The 25,060-nt window shown below is 40.6% G+C and overlaps 3 protein-coding genes across 3 annotated transcripts; 1 reads left to right on the plus strand and 2 right to left on the minus strand.

Annotated features, from left to right (window-relative positions):
• Window positions 1-11,575: 11,575 nt before the first annotated feature.
• On the minus strand, window positions 11,576-16,984 carry alg10 (ALG10 alpha-1,2-mannosyltransferase). The gene is made up of 3 exons (XM_047389406.1): window positions 16,809-16,984; window positions 14,758-14,955; window positions 11,576-14,679 (listed from the first exon to the last, which is right to left on the minus strand). The coding sequence occupies exons 1-3, from the start codon at window positions 16,971-16,973 to the stop codon at window positions 13,618-13,620; spliced, it is 1,425 nt and encodes a 474-aa protein (XP_047245362.1). The 5' UTR covers window positions 16,974-16,984; the 3' UTR covers window positions 11,576-13,617.
• A 188-nt stretch (window positions 16,985-17,172) lies between these two features.
• tprkb (Tp53rk binding protein) lies at window positions 17,173-20,593 on the plus strand. Its single transcript, XM_047389410.1, has 5 exons — window positions 17,173-17,280; window positions 17,711-17,852; window positions 17,986-18,108; window positions 18,753-18,932; window positions 20,362-20,593. Exons 2-5 carry the CDS (start codon window positions 17,712-17,714, stop codon window positions 20,446-20,448), a joined length of 531 nt encoding a protein of 176 aa, XP_047245366.1. The 5' UTR covers window positions 17,173-17,280; window position 17,711; the 3' UTR covers window positions 20,449-20,593.
• A 278-nt stretch (window positions 20,594-20,871) lies between these two features.
• On the minus strand, window positions 20,872-24,992 carry srr (serine racemase). Its single transcript, XM_047389409.1, has 7 exons — window positions 24,916-24,992; window positions 24,043-24,214; window positions 23,784-23,965; window positions 23,541-23,671; window positions 22,940-23,088; window positions 22,752-22,841; window positions 20,872-21,794 (listed from the first exon to the last, which is right to left on the minus strand). Exons 2-7 carry the CDS (start codon window positions 24,212-24,214, stop codon window positions 21,553-21,555), a joined length of 966 nt encoding a protein of 321 aa, XP_047245365.1. The 5' UTR covers window positions 24,916-24,992; the 3' UTR covers window positions 20,872-21,552.
• Between the last annotated feature and the right edge of the window lie 68 nt (window positions 24,993-25,060).

A 25,060-nucleotide genomic window follows, 5' to 3' on the forward strand; every position in this document is an offset into this window, starting at 1 on the left:
AAGAACTGTTCCTCCTGTTCGGTAAGGTATATTTCTCATTGTTGCTTTGTATGCAAATGTATCCCTTCCTGCACTGTCACTGTCCAGAATAATGGCTTCCTAGTTAATTCTGTGGACGCACTGATTTCTGTATTCATTGTTGTTGCAAACCAGTCTGTGGCATCTTTTCCCCTCTGCACTATTCTTCCCATGTCCTGCCACTTGAGTTCTTTATCCTTGAATAAAGATATGTGTGGAGGTGTCCACATTTTGCAGAGCTTCCTAGTGTCTTCTGCTAACACTACTTCAGCAACTAACGTTCTCTTCCCATCTGCATAAACATAAGTTACCATAACTTTTGTCGGGGTTACTTTAGTTAATGCTTCTTCATAAGTTTTATCTGGTCCAGGAGTATTTTTATGCCACATGGTAATATATAGATCATCTGGTGTCATCTGATCTTGTAGTCGAGTAATGGCACTTCTTCCTTCTGTTAATAAAGCTGTCCCTATATCTATTAGAATAGATAGCTGACATGACTGTCCATTGGGATCTCTTGTCCAAACTGGTTCAGACTCACAGACTTGTGTTAATTTCCCACTAGCTGACCTCACTGTTATTTGCTGATCACTAAATCTGGAATTTGGGATTGTTTCTCTACAGGTGGTCCTGCATGCTCCGGTATCATAAAGAAAAGTAATTGATTTTCCATTCAACAGTAAGGTAACTTCAGGTTTAATGCTATCTAGGGAGAGAAAGTCCTGGAAATTTAGGAGGACATCCTGCCCCTGTGTTTTTTTTTGTTTTTGTTTTTATCTGCGTCTGAGGTACTAGGAACAATTTCACTTGTTTTCTGTCCTAGTCATGCTGAATCATTATTTCTCCTCTCAGGACAGTCTCTGACCAGATGTCCTTCTTTCCCACAACACCAACACCGTGAGGTGTATTGTCTGTAGTTTCCTCTGCCTACTCCTCCTCTCTGACCCCTGCGATTTTGTCTTCTGCCTCTAAATCCTCCTCTTCCTCTGTTGTTCTGATAATAAATCTGTTCTTCTTCTTCTTGCTGAAAAAAGGTGCTGGCTATATTTTCTGTTTTTTATCCTTCGTTACTTTTTCTGCATGGAGGGCATGATTAACATAGTCTTCTAGATTTGCTGTGGGGAACCCTATAAAATGTCTCCTCACCCAGGTATTAATTGCATCCCTGGAACCAGCATGTAGTGCATTTTTTAACTGCTGTCGATAAGCTCCTTGCTCGTTTTCATCTTCTTGTAGACCACTATGTATTTTAAACACTTTTGTCAGTCTAATCCTATATTCTTCAAAAGGCTCTTCCTCTTTTTGTTTCACTCTGGCTATTTCTGTGTAGTCAGCTCTGCGTCTGTATCTAACTGTAAGCCTATCGATTAATCCCCTCACTCTGTTTGTTCTGCTGTTAAAAAGAGTAAAATATTTTCTAGGGTTACACAGAAAAAAAAAAAACGTGTCATGCCATGAACCTCCGTGACACGCTGTATCAACAGCCTTCAGCGTCTCAAAACAATAATAAAAAGAAATAAACACAAATAAAACATACATGATGGTGGGGATGGATTTATTCACCAAAGGGACTCATTTTAGCCCATCCAATCCTGTCAAACCTCATCAGATCTTTGGTACAAAACAAAAACTTTCCACCTACGCTTTTTACTCCCTTTCTTTTGTCCTGCTGTTCTACTTTGCAAGTCCATCAAAAATTACTACTTAGCCCTCTGACCTTTTCTGCTTTCCACAAAATCGTCCGTTCTTATCTCCTGCATCACAACTCTCTCTTTTTAGTTACTTTTAACCAATAATCTACATCCTCATAACCTTCTTTGTCCATTTTTCTTAAATCACGTGTACTTTTAATGTACTTTTAATTATTGCATCCTATAGATTAACAAATTTTTTAGAGTTTAATCGACCATCATAATATGTGGTTATCCATTTATCTAAATATTTTAATTTTAATATTTTAATTTGATCCTGTGCTACTGTAAATTTCCAATCTGTGCATTGTAATTCATTTTTAGTTTATTTTTACTCACCCCTTTTTCCATTTTTCATTTTTTTATTTGGTCCAGCATATAAATACCTAGAGTATTCTAAATACTGGATTATTCTGCTCAGTAGGGTGACAGAAAAATCTCCGTTTGTGATAATTCTCGCTTCAACTCTTTCGAGTGGAGAATTCTTGCCTTTGCATCCACAAAAGTTAGTCACTTACAATCCTACTGCTTTGGTATGAGGCAAAACCTAGTGGTTTAAACACATTTTTAAACACGGAGGTTTCTTAGTATTTTTGTTTAAAATACTTAAACGCGGACTCTGCCGTCCTTAAAACACGGAATTTTCAATATTACTTGTTAATACTTAGAGGACTCCGCCGTCCCCTTTTTTTAAACACGGAATTTTCAGTATTACTTCTTAAAACTTCCGAGGATTCTGCCGTCCTTTACACACAGAATTTTTAGTATTACTTCTTAATACTTTTCCAGGACTCCACCGTCCTACTCGTACCTGTTAGGGCCTAGGATTCACAGGGTTTTATTTCACGCAATGACCCCCAGTCATTCGTCACACTTTTTAAATCCAAACTCAACTCTCCACTTTGTCTTCCCTTCTCTCTCGGAGTTCCGTCAGCCGTCAGACCCCAGCGGGCGGGCCGAGGTCCAGTCCCGGAAAGGGTCTGTGGGTCTCTCTGATGAAGACTGCCGTGCGCACGGTCTTTACTGGAGTCCACCAACCCGCTGGAATCCGCAGGCGTAATTGGAATCCGGCTCGAAGGACCAAATTAATGTCGGGTTTAAACAACCTAAAATACTTATAACATCACAAAAAGAAGAGAAAGACAAATAATTAGTTATTTTACTCGCTGCGAGGAGAACGGACAGGGAAGTGCTTTCAGTTACAAATCTCCTACCGCTCTGAAAACCATCTGTCCGTTCCACTCTTTTTATTATCTTTGGGGGCTCCCTAGTTACAATGAATGTCGCTCTCTAAGGATGGGAAAAACAGCTGCATCGTAAACAGGTCATAAACACCATTATCTTGTAACAACGCACTTCCACAGTCTCCCACCATCTTAAGATCAGTGTGTTGTCTGTTCAGCACAATCAGCCTTCATCTTTATGACACCCTCATCTGTGACTGCTTCCTTTCCAGCTCCACCTTTGATCCTTGCCTGCAGACAAACTCATCACATCCTTACTCACACATACATCATGAAAGGTTATAAAGATCAAATAGTCAAGTTAAAGAAAAGGAAAATATATAAGATAAATCTATATTCAAATATTCCAACAAAACTGCTGCGATGTTTGCATTCCCCCAGCCTCACTGAAGGTGTGTGAGGTGCTCTGAGCAGACGTGAGACTGTATATACTGTATATGTCTAACGACGTACTGGTGGAAAGCTGACTGACGTACTGTAAAAGGGTCGACCGTGTCGGAGGGAGTTAGAGAGTAATCTGAGGAAGGCATGACTTCAATGCTGCTCTGCTGACTCTGCAAACGTACAAATAGTCACACAGCACTACTGCGATGCTGATCTGCTTGAACTTAGACAAATGTGACCTAAGTTGAAAGACATTAAAGTTTTTTTTTTAATTTAAAAGAAGAATTAGGAAAGAATCAATCACACAAATTAAAAATAGATGAAAGAACAATATTGAAAGGACAGTTGCGACTTTTTTGCTCTGAGCTGCTTACAATAGACAGTATTGCGTTGACTGTTTGGCACTCTTTATCCAAGAGTGACAAAAAGAAATATATGTTTAAATGCATGCTTGCAGTTTCTGCAGGGGTGACAGAAGGGTTGGAGCAAAACTCAAGTTTGGTCTGTATCCGAAATGGAATTTTGACGAAAATTCAGAATGAAAGACTCACCTTCACCGCCTCCACCTTCCAATGACTCTTCTCCCAGCCTTCCAATCAGCATCCTGCTCGTCTGATTCTCTCATCATCTTCTTCTACTGTGTTCATCTTTGCTTGTCAGCTGAGCTCATCCCTCCTCCACCCCACCTCCACCATCTTCCTTCACATCTACTCATGGCTTCCTTGCTCCCTGGCCGCCAATCCACCACCAGTGTCGGATCAGGGGGAAGACATCTCTAAATCTAAGCCTTACAAATGATCATCTTAGCTCATGTCATTCTCATCATTCATGTCTTCCTCCCAGGTCCGAGCGCCAAAGAAATAACCATGTAATTTCTCATCATTAAAACTTTTCTAATTGCCATCCCTCTCTTTGTGAGTCTTTTCAGATTGAAATACTATGTGGGACAGAAAACTAATACAGTATATCGTCCTGAACATGTAAATCTGACTAAGTATCTGTGGGACTACTTGAAAATAGATGATACTTAAATCCAATCTGATGATAGTAAGAATACAGTTCTATATATAGATACTCTAAGACAATTCAAATTCAATTCAAAAATAGTTTATTAATCCCAAAGGGAAATTAAATAAATACATTTATTATTAAGTACATTTATTTATCTTGTTATTATAATTTTGATTCATGGATCATTGGTTCTGGGCTGCACGGTGGCACAGTTGGTAGTACTGTTGCCTTGCAGCAAGAAGATCCTGGGTTTGACTCCTGGTCAGGGTTCTTTCTGCATGGAGTTTGCATGTTCTCCCTGTGCATGTGTGTGTTCTCTTGCCGGGTACTCCGGTTTCCTCCCACAGTCAAAAAAACATGAGTCAGGTTAACTGGTCTCTTTAAATTGCCCTTAGGTGTGAATGGGTGTGTGCATGGCAGTTTGTCTTGTGTGTCTCTGTGTTGACCTGCAGTGGACTGGCCTTTTGGCCATAGGCCACTGGAGATAGGCACCAGCTTCCCCACGACCCTGTACAAAAGTGAGTATAGAAAATAGATGGATGGATGGGCAATCTTTTGTATTTTATTTACCTGTTCCATAATAATAACGATTTTACCCCACTAAAGAAAAGTAGCCAAAAAAGGAATGATTCTTTCTACTATCAGTCCATTTTACACACCATCTAACACACTCACACCCATGGGCAATTTAGAGAGACCAATTAACCCAACATGCATATTTTTTGAATTGTGGGAAATAAGCAGGAGTACGAAGGGAGAGTCCATACATGCAAGGGGAGAACATGCAAACTCCATGCAGAAAAGACCCTGACTGGGATTCGAACCTAGTACCTTGCGGCAAGGCAATGCTGCTCCACCATGCAGCACATCTGGAATTATGTAGCTGCAATATAATAAATGTATTATAAAGTTTTACGTTTCCTCTGCAGGAAACACCTCCATCCGGTGTGTGTTGCAGTCTTGCAGTACTGGCTGGTGCTTTGTTTCCTTCAGTTTCTAACTTGGGCCTCCAGAGTCCTGTCATTGTGGTGCGGATCAGATGTGCAGATTTATATCATGTAATTTCTTTTTGTTCAGTCTGTGTGCGGTGTCTTAATGCAATACAACTACTTCACATTAGTCACCACCTTGCTAAGTGTGAACACTGCCTGTTCTACTTACCAGGAGGATGCTTTGTAACCAACTTGTCCTCTGCTGTGTTTTCATCCTTGGTCTTCCGAGATTCTTGTTGGATTTTCGGTTTCCTGTACACCACCCTCTGTTGATTTATACAATTTATTAAGCCAGGTGTTTGCCGGCTGGACCCAGAGAGGGTCTGTTTTGTCTTTTAACTCAGCGGACACAGAGTACTGTTAACGTATTCTGTTCTGACGTGCTGGGGATTTGAGCTTTTTCCACTTCAAGAGAAACAAACAACCACATTTAAAGTGGACTCAAGGGAAGTAATCAAGAAAGTGTGAAGTTACACCTACAAAAGCAAAGAGATTAGCTTTACTGTGACTGCAGAAAATTTGTGGATAAGTAACAGACATCAGAGGAATAAACCTGTTGAAACTATTAGAATAATCTTTAGTTTCTAAGTGCTACAATCCTGGTAAAGTATTTGCCCCCTTACAGATTACAACTGTGAAGCCATCTACAAGAAGGGACAGAGCAGACTGTACTTCTTGAGGAAGCTTAGGTCATTTGGTGTTTGCAGCAAGATGCTGCATATCTTCTATAAGTCTGTTGTGGAGAGTGTGATCTCTTCTGCCATCATCTGCTGGGGAAGTAGCATCAGAGCCAGGGACTTAAAAAAGCTCAACAAGGTGATAAAGAAGGCTGGCTCTGTTCTGAGGACTCCTCTGGAACCTCTGGAGATCATTTTGGAAAGACGGATTCTTCATAAAATGAAGAACATTATGGAGAACCCTGAGCATCCTCTTCATGAGACTGTCCTACAACAACAGAGTGTCTTCAGTCAGAGGCTTCTTCAGATCTGCTGTACGACGGACCTCTACAGGAGATCCTTCCTGCCCACAGCCATCAGCATCTACAACGGCTCTTTGAGGAAACCTTCATAATATGAGGTATAACAACATTTAATTTCCCTTTGGGATTAATAAAGTATTTTTGAATTGAATTTTAATTGAATTTGAATTTCTCATGGTTTTTTTTGTTTCTTTTTGCTTTTTGACAAAAGTATCACAATTAAATGTTTCATTTCATCATCTAATTTTAACATAAGACCAAAATATCTTTATTAAGTACTAAAAGGGAAAAAAAGCTATTTAAACCAACCACGCCCTTTGTGAAAAGTAATTGTGCCCTGAACCTAATTAGTTGTGCCACCCTTGGCAGCAACATCTGCCATTGAATTTGTGATAACATTTTTGTGGAAGAATCTTGGCCTACTCTTCTTTACAGAATTGTTTTAATTTAGTCACACTGGAAGGTTTTTTTTTTATTTGTTAGGCACTAACAAATAGTTCACTAGTTCACTATTTTTCAAAAGTTAGCTGACAGGATATAGGGTAAGGAGAGGGAGGACGTGCAGTAAACATCAGCCGAACCCGCGCTTTACCCCAGCACCACCGCCATGACCCACACTGGAAAGTTTTTAAGCATGAATGGCCGGTTTAAGGTCACACCACAGCATCTCAATTAGATCTAAGTTTGAGCTTTGACTAGGTTACTCCAAAACCTTCATTTTGGGTTTTGAGAGCCATTAACAGGTGGACATCATGGTGTTCTTTGGAACATTGTCCTGCTGTATAAACCAAGGGTGCTTGAGCTTGAAATCACAAACTGATGGCCTGACATTCTTCAAGATCTTCAGCCATAGAGGAGAACTAGTGGTTCTATCAATGACAGCAAGTGGCTGTAGACCATCACACCACTACCACTGTGTTTCGCTGTCAGAACGATGTAGTTTTGTTGATCTTAGTTTTACTCCAGGTGTAGCAAGATGCACACCTTCAAAAATGTTCCTCTTTCGCCTCATCAGTCCACAAAATATTTTCCCAAAAGGCTTGAGGATCATTAAGAGGTTTTTTGGCAAATGTTAGATGCACTTTTTTTCTGCAGTGGTTCTAGCCTTCAAACTGACATTTTTTTCTCCAGTCTTTCTTTAATGTTGAATCATGAACCCTGACCTTGACTTAGGAAACTGAGGCCTGCAGGGCCTGGGAACGCCTTGGGCTCCCCCTGGAGGAGCTGGAGGAGGTGTCTGGGGAGAGGGACGTCTGGCTGGGCGTCTCTGCTGAGTCTGCTGCCCCCGCGACCCGGTCCCGGATAAGCGAAAGACGACGAGTACGAGTACAACTCTCACTGTGATTCGCTGGAGTCACAACGCCTTAGAAATGGCTTTGGAACTCTTTCCCAACTGATAGAGATCAGTGACTTTGTTTCTGCGGGAAAATAAAGTTTACTAATTTAAAATTGATGAAGAGACAACTGGTTTCCTCTCGAGAGCCGACGCGGGGGACCTTTTATTCAGAAAACATCTCTGAATACATCTTCATTCAAAATCCCAATCTCAAAATATCCCTTTCATGAGTCGAGATATATATACACAGTCATGTCATAGTTGTGTATGTGAGACTTTTTGACCGATCAGATGTACCCTTTCACTTATGCACATTCTGGCACTCATAACACTGACTCTCAATTGCAGTTCCGAGAATAGAAGTCCAGCCAAACATCTGGAAAAGATCGGATTGGCCTACGTGACAGTTTACAATAACAATTTCATCACTTATCTGGATGCTGAATTCCAATGTCACAGTGACCTGGCTGCAGTCATGGGATTTCCTGGCTGAAACGCACTAACAAGCCCATTAGTCCATCCTCTCTAGTGTATTCAGCTTGCATATTTACTCAGAGTGAACAATTCTTCACATGGTAAAAGCTTAGGGTTAGGGTTAGGGGTTAGGGTTCACATGGTAAAAGCAATAACACTTTTTAAGCTTTAAGCCTCAACATTTCTCATCTGTTCCTGAGTTTCAGGGCTCTCTGTATTGCTTAATGAGATCTTTAAAGCTACTTAATGTTGTCAAACAGGTTCGTAATATTTGATTTCTTGATTGCAAATTTAGCAAAATGAAACTGAACTTAAAATGTGGATAATCACAATTAGTTCATTATTAAACAAGGGCAAGACTACATTTAAACACCATGGTGGTTTAGAGTGCTTTTCCCTTAATAAATGCTTTTTGTATTTATTGATGTAATCTTTTTGTAAAAAAAAGATTTGTCAGTTGACCTCTAAAAGGGGACAAATACTTTTTCACAGCACTGTAATTGTGTTTCTTGTAGATCCTTTAGTTATCAGGCTCCTCTCCTGTGGAACCAGCTCCCAGCTTTAGTGTCCATGAGGCAGACACCCTGTCTACTTTTAAGGCTAGGCTTAAAACTTTCCTTTTTGATAAAGCTTATAGTTAGAGTGGCTTAGTTCACCAGGGAGGGAGCCTTCCTCCCTCCCTGTTGGATGGAGTAAGGGGGAGTCAGGTTTAGCTTAAACCGGCTCAGTTATGGTTGAGGTGCAAACACACCCTCCATTTCTGCTACCTGTATGACCCCTTCTCTTTTCCAATGGTTATAATCAGTCTGACAGAGGGAGGTATCCCAATCCTTGTGGTTTTTAGTATAACAATGACCATCAGTGGGACCCTTTGTGGGGTTACTTGAGACGACATTGTTGTAAATAAGCGCCGTTTAACTAAATAATCTGAACTGAAACTATCTGTGTAGTTATGCTGCTATAGGCTTAGGCTGCTGGAGGACATAACGACCACTTTCACCCTCTTCACTACATTCTCACACTACTCTCCAATTTTGCATTGTTTGCTGTTATTACAGCTTTCAACTTTGTTCTCTCTATTCTCTTCCTAGAAGTTACACCTGGCCTGGCTCTGTGTCTACCTGTGACACCTTTCTGGAGAGGGGAATCGTCCGAGCTTCTGCTGGCAACAACTTAATGCTCACCCTCTACCAATGATCCACATAGCCCTGTCTTTTAGTGTTTAACCCTTTCTCTCTCCTAGACATGGAAATTGACTGAGCTTTTACTGTAACTAATTATATGTGCTCTCTTTCAGACTCTAACCTTGAAAACTGGCTCAGAGTTTATCTTTTCCTTCTTTCTAGGTGAAACGACTAAAGGAGCTACATCCATTAACATTTACTTTTCCTTCCCATAGAAAGTACTCCTGGATCAGTGCTTCTTTGTTCTTTTTGTGTCTCTGCTCTGTTCTCTCAAACCCCCAGTCGGTCGTGGCAGATGGCCGCTCACACTGAGTCTGGTTCTGCTGGAGGTTTCTTCCTGTTAAAAGGGAGTTTTTCCTCTCCACTGTCACTACATGCATGCTCAGTATGAGGGATTGCTGCAAAGTCAACGCCAGTGACTGTCCACTGTCTCTACATGCTCATCCGGGAGGAGTGAATGCTGCAAGTCACTGACTGGATGCAATCAGCTGGGATTCCTTAGATAGAAAAACTTTTTATCCAATTTGAATAAAAAACTAACTCCGACTGCACTGTTCAATGGTTAGTATTAATTGGAATGTATGTACCTGACTGTTGTGAAGTGCCTTGAGACAACATGTGTTGTGAATTGGTGCTATATAAATAAATTGAAGTTTCTTTACCACCTAAACCTGTTTTTTTTCCCCATTCTGATAAAGGTGTTAGTCTGTAACATTTACCCTATTTCACTAGCTTACCATCAACAGAAATCCAGAGATAATACTACAGGAACCCAAGCTTTCATGTTGCCTTTCTCTTGAGCTGTAGTTCTCCAAATGCCACAACACAGCGGCGAGAACGACTGCTGTGTTCTTTCGTCCTCCCCTAAAGTAAAAATCAATAAAGCGGCAAAAAGGGGAGACAGGAGGCAGGGAGAAAACAGAAAAGCTGAATGTCTGCAGGCTCAGGGGAGCTGAGAGGTACAGTCAGTTCCCTTCTTGCCTTTATTAAGTCTTTTCTTTATATGGGGAAGATATAAATAAGATGGAGAACAAACTGTTTTATAGAGAAAAAAAGGATTTTAGAAGAACCTACCCTGAATTAACCATAAAGTTTAGTTTTCAAAGGTACTGAGTGTAGAATGCAGACGTAGATTATTTACTCAAAATATTTCTTATGTTCAGTTTAAAAAAATCCATGTGGAACCGCCTGCTTCATCCAAGACTGCCTCCTTGTGACTGATCTGCAACATGGCAGCATTGTTATCTTCAATAGGCTGTGGAGGCTCTAGAATATAATTAATATGTCAATGCATGTTTCACATCTTGAGAAAACCTTGAGGGGATTTCAATGGTTTGTTCATGGTTCCTTTATATTTTTCATCTCAAAATGTCATGTTTTTTTGTAGACATCTAAGGTCTTTCTTGGCCTATTTTAAATATATAAATAAAGGCTTAGTAGGGCAGAGTAAGGAGATATTTCTACTGTGATCAGGCTGGCAAAGATGGATGGATGATGTGGAAGAACAGATCAAGGAATGAATGGATAAATAATGGAAAAATGGACGAATTAATGGTTGAATGAATAATAAACAAATACATGGACAAATGGAAGGAGAAATAATGGACATATTGATGGAAGGATGGATAACAGAACTAGATGAATGATAAACAGATTGATATGTAAAAATGGGTGGGGTGGGTAAAGAAATAATGGACAAATGGACAGAAGGAGGTATGGATCAAAGGATAAATACCCGATGGAGGGGTGATGGATAAATGAAGAGTTTGATAGATGAATAAAGGACAAATACATGGATCAATGAGTGGGTGAATGATGGACAGTGATGGAAACATAATGGAGAAATGGGTGGATGGGTTTTATGATGGACAGATGGATAAATAATGAGCAAAACAGAAGAACAATAGAATAATGGGGGATGAATGAATGGATACAGCTTTTAGACATTGGAATAGAGAAAAAAAAAGTCTGGACAAACTTCATTTACCTTTTCTATACTTATCCAGACCAGGAAGATACTCAAATCAGATGCAGTATTGTTCAAACTTTCCCAGAAAAAACTGTTTTATTAGTTCTGCATTTCAAGCCCCCAAAAAATAAGGCTCACTATATAGATAAAGTTAATAAACAGCTTAGTTAAGGGCTAAAGCACACTGAAATACCTCAGTGGATAAGTAACGGTGACCATGTCAAAGAAAGTGACATAAGACGACATAATATAGATGTTTTTAGAGATTTTTTTCCTGCATGAACATCACCTTGTTTTGTCCAACACATTTTATTCAAAGTTGTATCAAGAAGTTCACAGAAGTGGACACAGAAAAATCATAAAAACAGTGGTGGAAAACATAATCAAAGGTAAACTGTACAATTTCAGAGTGACAAGTGAAGGCAGCACCATACAAGAGTTGCACCATTCAGAAACACAAGAACTTCAGGAATCTAAGCAGCTGGAAGCCATCCAAAACCTGCTCTCGCACTAATCCTCCTGTCATTTGGAAACGGAAAAAGAAGAAAAGATGACAACCACTAAGCTGATCTTCAAGCAGGTGATTTCACTAAACCCTTGCATGCCACTGTACAGGTCTGACGACTTATCTACAATGCTAAACTGACTAGAGATAAAAACTGAAATAATCAAGTCACGAATGGATAAGGGACAAGATAGAAACTGCAAAACTAATCACGTACACAAATCAGCAAAGACAAAAACATCAGAGTGCAGAAATAATACCAATAATTCACAAGTAAAACCAACTGAACACACAATCACAGCCACATTTAACGTTCATCTCCAGCGGATCTTCATGGCTTTTGTAAATGTAGCAATTCAGGTAGGTATGGAAAACATTTCTACCCTCAGCTAATAGTCCCAGTAATGTAAAGCTGGAACTTCACTGTTCTTCCCTTGGCACAAACAAAACATTTTTGGTCTCTTTCTTCAGCTCCGGGTCAATTCGCCCCTACGCCGATGCGTACCCACATGTTGCCATTACTCATAAACAAAGTCTTCACCTATTTTTTTTTTCTTTGTATCTAAGTATTTTCAAGTATGATTGAAGTATATTTCCTGAAAACTGTGTATTTTACCCCATTTGCATTTCATTTTGGTTCTCCTATAAGATAATCACCCTGATTAGACACAACATAAAACTCCTAAATGATAACAGTAAAGCAGCAAGTATCATTTAAAACATTTACTGACTGTCATATTTTTCTGTGACCTCTCATCTGCAGCAGAAGTAGTCTTTCTTGTAAGTGTAGGAGCCTTCTTTCAGCCAGCTGACCCTGCAGCACGCAGCAAAAAGTTGGATATGGGCAGCGCTGTGTTACTGCTCCTTACCTAAATGCAACTGGATATCAGTAACCAAACTATTGGGTAGAATACAGAAAATAACTTGAAATCATCAGTGGCATTAGCGGGTACAAAAGGTTTCCAGTCAGGTAAGAACTAATGGGTGGTTGCTAGGAAACATCACATGGCAAATGGCTCCATTTTGTGGCAAACAAACAAACAAACATCCAAACACTAAGAAGGTACAAAATGGTGAAGTTGAGAAATGACCATCAGTTTCCGTAATCATATTTTCAGCTTGAGTTGGCAAAGAACCCCCTCCGACAGGGTTCCTACTCATTTTCTGTTTCAAAACTCCAAACTTTTCAAGTCTCAAATATCCACAGTTTGTCCAGCTGTTTTTACAATGTTTTGAAAATAAGAGTACAAAATATTTGTCAATATTTTGGTTTTATTTTGTGCGTTCATGGCACTATTTGATGCAGAAATTAGCTTCTGATTTGGCAGTTTGGTAAAGGGATATTTCATTCTTTTTCTGACACCTGGACCCATTTAGATCAGCTATATGTCAGAATCTGTAATATTTAGACTTCTCAACTCTGGAAAGGATTATCGTATACTAAATACAGATTCTATAAAGCATTATTTGTGATCTGTGATACATTCATTTAAACTTTTCTGTAATTTTCAAAACTGTTTAGGAACCGTGTCCAGAGTACTTTGCTTCTTCCATTTACAGTAAATGGAAGAGTGGTTGCAAGAAGAAAATGCACAAACTTCACTGTAAAAAAAGAATTTTAAAGAGCTTTTCCAGATGGTAAATACTCTTCCTGACTACAGCACCAGTCTTTTCACTGTATCATGTTGGTATCAGTCAACTTTTCTTGGAATTTGTCACTGACACATACAATTTTTGATTAAACTGATGGGATTTTTATTGAGTTATTAATGCCCAATACTGGTGACGATTTGCTGGATGGACTTGTTCTCTGAATCACCAGACGCCTCTTCACCACATGAACCTCTGTGTGGCCGTGCTGTCCGACCAGTGGAAGGTCTTGGTGATGAAGATGTAAATGGTGGCGGCGTTCACGGCCGTGTACAGCAGGAACTCGGCGACGAGTCGTGGAAGAGACGGGAGCGGTATGTGGAGACGGTACATCAGGTACGGAATGATGAAGTACCTGAACTCCAGAAGCTTCTGGGGAACCGTGGCGCACAGGAGGCATGCCAGGTAGGCCAGGCTCCAGAAGAGGGAGCGTGACTTGAAGGGGTCCAGGAAGTTCCACCCAGCAAAAACGTAAACTGGGACGAGTAGGAAGCGGACAAGCTCGTGCCTCTGGAAGACGTTTTTCCACACGTAGAAGGGGAAGTGACGATTATCCGCCAGGAGGTACTTGTGCACGAAAGTGAACTTCCAAACTAGGAGCAAAGAGACAGCGGTGACTAGGAGGAAGAAGAAAGGCTGCTTCTTCAGGGCGTGGAGGAAGCGGAGGGTGCGGTGGTAGCACAGCGAGACGGGGAGGGAGAAGAAGAGGGAGAAGGAGAAGAAGTAAAAAAGCTGGGGGACATTGAGGCAGGCTTCGTGACTCGTCCTGTCACCAACCACTATCCCATCGTTCAACACCACAAACAACAGGAAAGCCACACCCACCACAGCATAAGGCCAGGCCACCTGCAGCACAGCCTTCACATGTCCAGGAGAGGTGAGGAACTCCAACGAGAATACCATCACTTTCTTAGCTCCGCTAAACGACAGTGGCACCTGGGAGGGCGGAGATTTCTCGTCCCTCTTTTTCGTATGCTCTGTCTTCCAGGCCTCGTCCATCTTGGTAGCCACCAGAGTGCCGGCACAAAATGCCACCCAGATGATGTTGGTCTGGCGGAAGAGCACGGAGCAGACGCCAAGCAGCGCCGATGCCTTGTGGCAGCCGTACAGCGTCATGAGGTACGCAAAGAGGATGAAGAAGGTGGACCCGGCGTCGGTGTAGTACAGGAAGTTGAAGAAGTAAAGCACCGGGAAGGTGGACAGAGACAGGGACGAGAGGACTCGCCGTGAGGTCGTTCGTGTCTGGAGAAGAGGTAACATGATGTTAGTGGAGAAGAAAAACAACAACACCCAACCCTTGTCCTGCTGGTGCTGCCTTACCTTCTCCCTGTGGTGCAGCTTGCAGATCAGCAGGTAGATCAGGTAGAGGTTCCCACAGTTGAAGAGGAGGTTGACGAAGCGCAGCATGGCCGTGGAGCACACCACGTCCCCCGTCAGGTCGGCCAGCCACACCACCGGCTTGATGACGCCCACGGACATGAGGTAGAGGCCCGGGAGCGTGGTGATCATGGGGTCCCACTGCTCACATTCAGACAACAGGAAAAATCACTTTGGAGGTAAAAATCATCAGGGTTTCAGATCTCTCACTCCAAGGAGCCTTCTTTTAAATGGTCTAACCTCTTGCATCAATTGTTCTGGTTGTCCAAAGCTCATGCTGCCCCCTAAAGGGGAAAATATGCAATTGTAGTCATTGTGCCTCAATTATTTAACCAGCTGCTTTTGCATGTGAAGCAGTCATCTGCCCTTTCATATGCCCACTTTATTTGTAATATTTACTAGTTTCGTATAGATTTTACGCTTTGATACTTTGCTACTTTTATTAAGCTGCACTGAAATAAAGAAAAGCTGTCATGAAAGCAATTTTAAACTAAAATTGACTTGATTTTATGTTTTTGTCAATTTGTGTCCTTTTTTTTTAGTTGGTTGGCATCTGTCTACAGATGAGTTGACTCTGGGTTTGCCCCTTTGCCAATTTCTAACCAATCCATATCTACAAACAAACCCCCTTATAACCATGTACTTATCCGTTGCATTTAAGTAGTTAAGTATTTCGATAAAAATACGGAGACAAGAAATCAAAACACTCAAATCTCATAATCTCAGTTTAACTGTATATTTCTCTCTGGAGGCTTTATACTACTCTCTATTTCCATTGCCTGTGGTTCTTATCCCCGGATGGATCAGCTGACTCATTTGAAATATGAGGACACTGCAGAAAAAATAAATAAATAAAAATCATAATGATGCTGGGCTGCTTTGGTGCTTCAGGATCTGAAAGATTGGCCATAACTGCTGCAACCATTAGCACAAAATCCTAAAGGGGAAAGTCCAGCTGTTGGTTTCTAACTTAATCTGAATGGCTTAAAAAAAAAAAAAAAATGAAGGTTTTGGAGGGTCCTAGTCAAAGTCCAGACTTAGATCCAACTAAGATGCTGTGGTGTGACCTTCAGCATGCTGACCATGCCCAAAAACACTCCAATGTGACTCAAGAAAAACACCTCTGCAAAGAAGAATGGGTCAAAATTCCCCCACAGCAATGTAAAAGACTTCACAACAATTACCGAAAACGCTTGACAGCAGTTGTTTCCACCAAGGCTGGGCCAACCAGTTATTAAGCTAAAGGGGTGATTATTTTTTCCCCATAGGGCCAAGATGATTTGAACACGTATGTTTCCCTTAATACCTGAAATAATAATCATGTGAAAACTGCAGTTAGTAGTTCCTCAAGTTGTCTGTGTCTGATAATAAAATGTATCTGATGATCTGAGACATTTAGGTGTGACAATAAAAATGAGAAACTTGAGATTGTAGGGGGGCAAATGTGGAGACACAGCAAATACAGACGGTGTTGAAAGCTCCATGGTTACGCAAACACCAGTGCAGGCGATCTTGTTTATATTGCGCGCAGCTCTATACTGCCCACCTGTGGTCATTCTTGAAAAAACAATCTCGCACGCAGTAGCTGCAGTTTCGTGTTAAACTTCAAGCAACGTCTGAATGGTGCTGCAACAGTTTTATTGTAGCAATCCCCAATCCTACAGCGAGCTGTTCCTATTGTTCATTTATCCTAATTATGCACTAGATTAAATGCGCGTCTTTAAATTCATAATATTTTAAGATTTTATGTAGATTCAGCCGTTATCATTTTTATCAGAATAATAATTAATGATTTATTAGGCTGCAATCTGGACTTGTGTCATGATTTATTGATATGAGGTTTACAAACACGTGAGCTCACAGCCTCTGCTATTGCGATTAAAGCCTCCACGAGCTGTCACATTATTCTGGTCAAGTAACAAAGGCCCTGCTGTTGGTTTTAACTTTAATTCGACATCCAGTGATGGATCCATCCAGAAAGAAAGGGACTTTACCTCGTTGAATTTCCCCTGGCAGTATCTCTGAGCCTGCGGGACGTGGAAGATCTCGTCCATGTAGGGCTCCCTCTGCTCCCGCGTCACTCTGGAGAACAGCAGGCAGGACACCAAGAAGTTGGTGCTGCACAGAGCTGTGAACATGTACCCTTCAAATTTCTCCATGTTTTTCCTTTCCTTGTTTTACAACGAAACGCGACGTAACAAGCAGTTTGGTCCGATACTAACTATTAAACATGTGCATACCGCGCATAGCGAATAGACTCCAGTATTAAAGCGACTACGCAACCCACATTCAGAGAGAAAATGGCTGAAATTGACACAATAATGCAGGGAATCCGAGGGGTTTGGATTTTCCAACAGCTGGAGGATCGCCTCAAAATGAAGCTCGGGTGGAAACACTTGTACAATCAGTGGTTCCTCCTAGCTTGCTCCAGACATCGCAACCGTGGCTCAACGTCGACGCCATAAAGTGAGTGGACACAGCTCTATTTTAAAGAAGCATTACTTTAAAATATTTTTACTCAAGTAGAAGTATAAAGATATTTAGTAAAAAGGTTACACATGTACTCATCATAACGTCTGATTTAATTTGAAAACAGTGATGTAATCAGACATTTGAAAATATAAATCAACGTAAAAATTCTGGTATTCATAAAAAATAAAATAAAAAATACCAATACCATACGTTTGTGGCTTGGAACACTTAACTGGCACAGTTATATCAAATATTCATACGCATATAATATTTTATATTTTGTTTTCTACGCATAATATTTTTGTTCCGGGCTGTGTCACTGTATTATGGTTCCCCCTGCACGTGTCAGACGCGAAGAAGCGTAATCAGTTTGTGGTAGCAGACAACAAAATTGTGTATTATATACATGTATATGATTTTTCAGCATGCACCTGACGCAATCGCTGGAGCTTTACCCCGACACCAAGGTGACTCAGGTGCTTTTTAAAAGCGTGAAAAACGCGGCCGAACTGAAGCAGAAAGCAGTGGAAGGAAAAATAAATGGTGCCTTGATCAACCCGACAATGGTGAGCCTCTTTTATGTTGTTTTCTTGGATTCTTTCCGTTTCTTTTACTATTTAAAAGTGATCAAGTGATGTGTTCATGCCAATAGCGCGGTAGTGCATGAGATGTAAAGTCCAACTTTGTTTGCATTTACAGCTGGTGAGTCCTTTCCAAGTGCTGGTGGCTGCCAATAAAGCTTTTCACTTACACTCGATTGGAAACATGAAGACAAGAAGTCTCAACTCAGAAATAATCTTCAACCTTTCACCTACTAATAGTGTGCGTATTTTTTTTAACTAAATGTTCTACTACTGTATCAACCCTAACAAAAAAATTGATATCCCTTGAACTTTTTCACATTTTGTCATGTCACAACCACAAACATCCATATATTTCAGTGGACGTTTATGTGATGGACCAACACAAGTAGCGCATAATTGTAGAGTGGACTGAAAAGGATCAGTTCCATCCATCTTCCCTGCACCTCTGAACAACATCCCAGTCACATCTAGCAAAAAGCATCCCCACAGAATGATGCTGCCACCACCTTGTTTTACCGTCGAGACAATGAGTTTATGTTAATGTGGATTTTTGCGTGACACGTTTGGTGTGTTCTGTTTTTTGTTTTCTTAGATTAATTTATACACATTAGGAAACTGGTGACCCTGGGTATCATAGTAAAGGCGACGGAATACAAATATGCACACCACACTTTTCAGATTCTGACAACTAAATGTAATTTGGCTTTTCACTTCACATTTCTGCATCACTTTCTGTGGCTCTGTCACATAAAATCCCAGTTAAATACCCTTTTTGGTTGCAATGCAAGTGTGTGAATATTTTTGCGTAGCACTGTGGCGTTTTTGGAACCAACACATTACGCTGACTTTTTTAGCCTTTGTTACATGCTCCCACCGATGCAGATCTCAGACGCTTTCAAAAGATTTGGGATCTCTGACAGAGACGACTCAGCCCTGGTGGTGGTGGTTCACGGCAAAGACAACGAGCTGCAGGCTGTTTCAGACATAATGGCCATGGTGGACGGACAGCAGCTTCCAGTGGACGAAGTTTCCTCATTGTCAGACTTGGAAAAGATCAGAAAGGTAATGATCTAATATGTGCATCTCAGTATGTTTTAACAATGAGAGGATCACCTTCCTGAAAGATTTCATTATATAGAGAGATTAGAGCTTAGGTTGGGACAAGTCTATCAAAGCACTAGAAGATAATGTGAAGGCTTAGCCTGAAGAGCACATTAGAACAGCTTGTTTGATTACATTATCAATGCTGCATGATGTATACACTTATTGGGTGCATAAATATAAACTTAATAATGCATTTGAAACCGTTTTTTCTTTATGGTCGAAGAATGATGCAACATACAACTGGTCTGATTTTTAGAGATACAAATTACACACAGATTTAGATTCTCTGGTTAAATATCTCTTTGCAAGTTGCAGAGAAACTGCAGACTTCTGACATAACTCGGTCAGGATATTTAACCCCTCATCTTACTAGAAAATTTTCTGGCACAGATCTAGCTTTTAGGCTTACTTTGTGCATTTTAAATTGGATTCAAGTCAAGGCAGTTTGAGAAGCACACTGTTAATCTGCCTTATCCAGTCCAGAACCAGTTCTGATGTGTGTTTGGGATCATTGTCCTGTCGGAACGTCCAGTTGTTTCATTCAGCTGGCTGTTAATTTGAGATGAAGTTGAAGAATTTGGAGCCAGTGCTCCTTCTTCTGCAATCCCCAATATCACTGGCAGTGACAGTCCCACAGCATGATGCTGTCAACACCATGCTTGACTCTTATTATTGTGTTCTTGAGTTTAAAAGATTTACCTTTACTTGTGGCGAAAAAAATTAACCTTTCCCAATTAAAAAAAAAGGTTTTCTGAAGGCATTTGAATTTTGTCAAGAACATTTCATTGGACCTTAAGGTATTGATTTTGAAGCACAGGCTTATTTCTTGGTCAGCACCCTGTTCGTTCATAGCCTTGTAGAACTCACTGTGGACAGCGATACTGGTTTTCCAGAATGTTCCAGTTTGTGATAGGCTTGAACCTTGACGTTTGCTGGGTTCTTCTGAGCATCATACCCAATTTCAGTTCTTCTGAGGGTGACAGTTTGTGTTGGATGGTAAATAAGGGGACATAATAGAATGTTACAACAGGGAACAATCCCAAATGTACACCCAAACAAATTTTTGAATGGACATATCAGGCTTCTGAAATGGCTTTCACTAAGACCTCACCTCTTAGTGAAACTATGCTTGTATAATCAAATGAATCTTTAAGGGCCCAAAGTAAGTCTCGACATTCATGCCAATTAAGGGTGTAAGTGTGCAGATGCCACACTAACAGGCTTGCAGTCCAAACTCAAATACTGAGTATGCTAGGGATTGGAAAAATAGAAACAAAGGATCAGATGTAAAAAGCTTAATTTGGTAGTTTGGGAGCATTTTATAACAAATATTCTCCTCTACTTTCGTGTTTGTTTTTTTTTTTTTTTTTTTTTGTCTCTATTACAGCTATACAAAGTTACACCTCTGGAGGAGACATGTGGTACTCTGCTAGATGCCGTCGTTTGCAGGATGGCCATCAAGGATGTCATGTAGCTCCTAAAGACATATGATTGAAAATCTTTGGAAATAGTTTCATGTTTTCAAAACTCTTTATAACAAAATGTTAAACTCCATCTGAGACACTTTCAGCACTCTCCTTAGTCTCCAGGATTCAGTAAAGTATGTCACATTTTACAAATCTCTGCATGAATATGTTTTTATTCAGTTATCAGCTCTGTTTTCTGGAGGCATTTGATTTATTCTTTTCAACGTCCTATTTTGAACAGATTTCAGTTTTTTTGGACAGTAGGGGGCAGTAAACATCAAGCACACCCACCCCATCCATCCATCCAGTTTTGCTTTTCCAGGTTGCATATTTAAAGGGCTGTGGCACACACACACACACACACACAAACTTTTAAATGGTTTCCTTACATTTTAAAAGTCAAGTTAAACAAAGCAAATAGTTCTTAAAGCTTTTTCAAAAATCATAGATTTATTTTGGTGCTTACTTTCATTTACTTTGCGTTCAGAAACAGAATAATTCCACCAAACCAAAAAACTGCTAGGGTCGACACTATCAGCCCCTTTAAGAACTGACCTTTATATTGTGCTGTAGCACAAACACTCATCCCCCTTTTTTGTTGGATAACAGCCTGGAGTCATTTGTTGTGGTTTTCAACAAGTCTCTGACACGTCTCATGGGAAATTCCTCTAGCTTCTTCCGATTCAGTGGACTTCTGGTATGGACCTTCATCTTCAGTTCACCCCACTGATCTTTAATAAGATTCAACTTGGGGCTTTTTGTCGGCCAGTCAATACTTTGGTCTTCTGGATGTATGTCTTCATCGGTAGTGACTTATATTTTGCGTCACTTTCAGTTACACATTTACTACGTGTAAACTGGAAGAAAACCCTCGGTTTTAACATTTTTACAAGCCTTGTGCTCTAAAATTCAAGCTCATGTTTGAACAGTGTTTTGTGCTGCTGTTCAATAAAAAGTCACTTCTTAAGGGGCTGCTATAAATTTATGGTGCTGGTTTTTATTTCTAGTTAAAAAAAATTGGTGTGAAAGTACTGAGAAATCGGAAAGATTGACTTTTCACTTGAAAAATGTGTAGAAACACTTTAAGGACAATTCTGTTGGAACATGTTTGTTCAGTCTGGAAAGTTGGACAGCTCATCTTTTCCAACATTCCCTCCGCTGAGGATGCACACGACGTTCTTCCCCTCCAGGTCGGGTATCTTGTTGTTGACCAGCGCAGCGAAGGCGGCGGAACCCGACGGCTCGACCACGAGCCCGGCTCTGTAGAGGGTGGAGACTGCTGCCTTGATATCATCTTCGTTCACTAGGACGATCTGTTCCACGTAGAGCTGACACAGCTCGAAAGGTAGCCGGCCTGGGGAGGAAGGGAGAGCCATTAATACAGAGATGATATCAACCACATTATTGGGTGACAGCTTCACGGTTCCCGCGTAATCTGGAAAAGCCTCGAATTTGATTTTAGTTTTTTCCAGGTCTGGATAAGTATGGAAGAAGAAAATAGGAGTATGGAAACATTTTTGCATTTCCAGCTTTATTCTTGTCCTTCTATCTGTTCTTAATCTCTTTCTTCCTTCTATAATTTTTCCTTGATTCCTCTCTTTTGTCCTTTCTTTCCCTCCTTGTTACATTTTTTTTTTGTCCGTCCACCCTTGTCTCCTACATTTCATCCTTGTTTCCTTCTTTGGCTGTGTCATTTATTTCATTATTTCTTTTTTGTGTCCTCCTTTCCTTGTGTCATGTGTTATTTTCTTTCATGTACTTCTGTTTTTTTTTTATCTTTCATTACATCCTTTCTTTCTCCCTCACTCATGTTCCCTCTTTCCATCCTAGTTTTCTTCCTTCCTTGTCATTCTTTCTTTCCATATTCCACTACATTGTTTTATCATTGTCTTTTCTTCCCTCCTTGTGTCCTTCTTTTCTGTTTTCTTCCTTATTTCATTGCTAATGTTCCTCCTTCCTTTCTCTTTCTTTTTTTTATACTTCCTCTGTTGCGTCCAGTCTCCCCTCCTTTTTTATCCGGCCGTCCATCTTTTGCAGGTCCCAGATTTAAAGCCTGCCCATGGTAGATTTATCTGCCACAAATTCAGAGTGAACTTTAATATGGATTTATTTACAGGTATCAATTTAAATGGGGTTGAGTAGGAATGCATGCACTACTTTAGGTTGACTATACAATAAAAGATGCCAGACGTTTGTGGGTTTAAAATGACTAAACCTGAAAAAGTTCATGAGATATGTTTAGCAAAGGACTATGTTTATAAACACCGGTTACATGTTAACATTAATAAAACCCGAAGAGAGGAGGACAAACCTGCAGAAGGAGGTGCAAGACCAGAGGCAATGCTCTTTGCTTCCATCCACACTGGTTTCTTCTCAATGAAACTTTGGTACATGGTACAGGCTGGTTGCAAACACACACACACACTCTCAGTAAATTCAAATTCTGTGCTGCTGGTGTATTTCTACACTTAAGCAGCCATTTTTTTAGTTTCATTGTACCTCCTTCTGGTTCCACACCGTAGATCCTCGTTTTAGTGCACCCTGAAAGTTTGATGGCAACAGCAACCCCGGCAAGCAGCCCACCCCCACCACAGCAGACCACCACCACATCCGGCTCCGGGACCACCTCCAGCACCTCAAAGCCCAGGCTGCACACGCGTAATAATTGTGAGTTTGGAACAGAGCACCATGGACAAAAATTACATTTAACATTCAGCGGTTTTCATTGAATCCCCCTTGAACGTCGCCACATTTTGCAACCATAGACCTCAATGCATCTTTTGGTAGGATTTTATGATGGGAGGAAGAGGATACGTGATTTTCGAGTTTTTACAAATAAAAATCGGAAAAGCGTGGTGTGCACTCGCATTTAGCCAAAACCAGTGCAACCCATTCTCTTTAAGGATGGTCAGAGATAATGGGATGATGGATGGAGGGCAATCCTGGAAGAAAACCCGATTAAATGGATTAACCATGTAATCTTTTCCTTCCACTTAACCATTCTGTGCTACTTTAGGTCCTACATTAAAATTGCTCGATAAAATGTAATATGTTTAAAGGGTTTGAAAATTTCAAAAGGTCGTGTATAAATCAAGAAAACCTGGCGTGTCCGGCTATTAGATCCAGGTCGTCATAGGAGTGCAGAAAGGTCATGTTGTCCTCCTGCACACAACGGTTCACCACACTCATCATGGACGATGTGGGAACTCGCTCTACTTCCACCCCAAAACTCTGAGGATAAGAATTGGAAATCAGTTTATTTAGAAAATACTGACCAGTTGGATATTAAGGAACATATTTATGTTCCAGATTTCCTTCTTTGAGGCCTGTTTTTCAGTCTGACCTGGATAAGGATGGCCCTGGACTCTGGGGCCGTTTCTGGCATAACCACCTTTCCCTTGGAGCCGTAGTGTTTCAAGGCGTACGCAAAGGACTTCCCATAATTCCCTGCAGACATGGTCACAAAACAGCCACCCTTCGGTCTCCTGGAGAACTGATTGGCAACACCTCTAATTTTAAAGGACCCTGTCAGAAACAATGATCATTAGGGGGTCAGATGTGTGAGAGTAAGAGAGTTGGATCAAACAGCAGTTCCCACCGACCGGTTCTCTGCATGTTTTCCAGTTTGATGTGGATGCTGCCGCTCATGGGCAGCGTGGTCTGGCCCCAGGAGATCGTGGGGGTGTCGATGACGCCCAGCGGACTGCTCCTCACCGTCTCCCTGGCTTCTCTAAGCAGATTCAGGGTGACAGCATCTGCACACACCTCACCCATCTGCAGAAACCAGCAAAAACATGTGCAACATGCAACATATCATGCATAGAGTTCTGTACTTAGGGTAATGTGTTTCTTTTCTTTCTTTTTTAAAACATTAGCTTGAAGTAGTTTGAATGAATGTCAAATAAATAAAATATTTATATGCACCAAGCTTGAAATTGTATTCAAACCATGTTACAACCACAAACTCTGTTATGTATTTATTGTATTTCCACTATCTCATAAAGGTCTATAAACAAGTTTTATGGTCATATCTATACCGTTGTACTGTATTTGAATGGGTTATGTATTATATTTTACTGTCTTTATGAATTTTTCGATTTATTTTCTGTTTTCTCTCTAAATAACTGCTTTTCCTGAGTGCCTCATTTATTTGATTTGTGTATTTGTTTATTTTATTTACTTTTGCTTCCATTTCCAGCGTGAAGAACACTGTTACAGTCGTCTGCATGAAAAGTGCTCTACAACTAATGCCTGGTTGACCAATATTACCATTTTAGGATCATAAAATTATGCTTCAGTTGCGGCAAAAATGTTGCAAATGTAAAATGGTTCTTTTTCTGATTACTTCCAGAGCATATATCCCACAATTATGGCCAAATTGGTTAGAAAGGGATTTACAGATCCCAATCAGAAAAGTAAGACCGATAGAATAGGGAAAACATATGATTTGTATGTTCGGCATACTTTACACTGACCTTATTATTGTTAGCCGCTGTTAAATTCGGTTCAGCTCGGTGAATGGACGGTGTTTTTTTTTTTTTCCGGTCCCTGTTTCTACCGGAACTAAATATTGCTTCAAGTCGGATGTAATTTCGCGAGGGACCTGAACATGTTGGAAGG

The sequence above is a fragment of the Girardinichthys multiradiatus genome, chromosome 17 (assembly GCF_021462225.1).
Source record: "Girardinichthys multiradiatus isolate DD_20200921_A chromosome 17, DD_fGirMul_XY1, whole genome shotgun sequence".
NCBI lineage: Eukaryota > Metazoa > Chordata > Actinopteri > Cyprinodontiformes > Goodeidae > Girardinichthys > Girardinichthys multiradiatus.